Source organism: Eimeria mitis, genomic scaffold (genome assembly GCF_000499745.2).
Source record: "Eimeria mitis Houghton genomic scaffold, Emh_scaff3929, whole genome shotgun sequence".
Classification (NCBI taxonomy): Eukaryota; Apicomplexa; class Conoidasida; order Eucoccidiorida; family Eimeriidae; genus Eimeria; species Eimeria mitis.
In genome coordinates, this window is record NW_013572265.1 from 3273 (window position 1) to 3481 (window position 209).

Below are 209 nucleotides of genomic sequence, written 5' to 3' on the forward strand. Positions count from 1 at the left end.
TTCGATCACAGACATCTGGATTGCATCCACTCCCAGCGCGAACAACTCAAGGCACCCCGCCCGAAATCAGAAACAACAGAGGCCTGCGCTCAAGCCTGCGCCTGGTCTTGCGTTGCCAAGGTCCTAGACAATGCGTTGAGGGTTCAGCCTTGTTTTGTCCAGGCCCCATCAGCGTTCAACATCGTTTGTGGGCTTGGTGCACCGTCGAC

At 56.5% G+C, this 209-nt stretch overlaps 1 protein-coding gene across 1 annotated transcript in view; it reads right to left on the reverse strand.

The window, feature by feature from the left end:
• Window positions 1–168: 168 nt before the first annotated feature.
• Window positions 169–209, reverse strand: part of EMH_0070930 (uncharacterized protein) — a gene marked incomplete at both ends in the record, with an annotated part of 2094 nt that continues 2053 nt past the window's right edge. Inside the window, one exon of the mRNA XM_013499032.1 lies at window positions 169–207. Within this exon, the coding sequence (XP_013354486.1) occupies window positions 169–207 (39 nt within the window). The remainder of the gene's footprint in view (window positions 208–209) is intronic.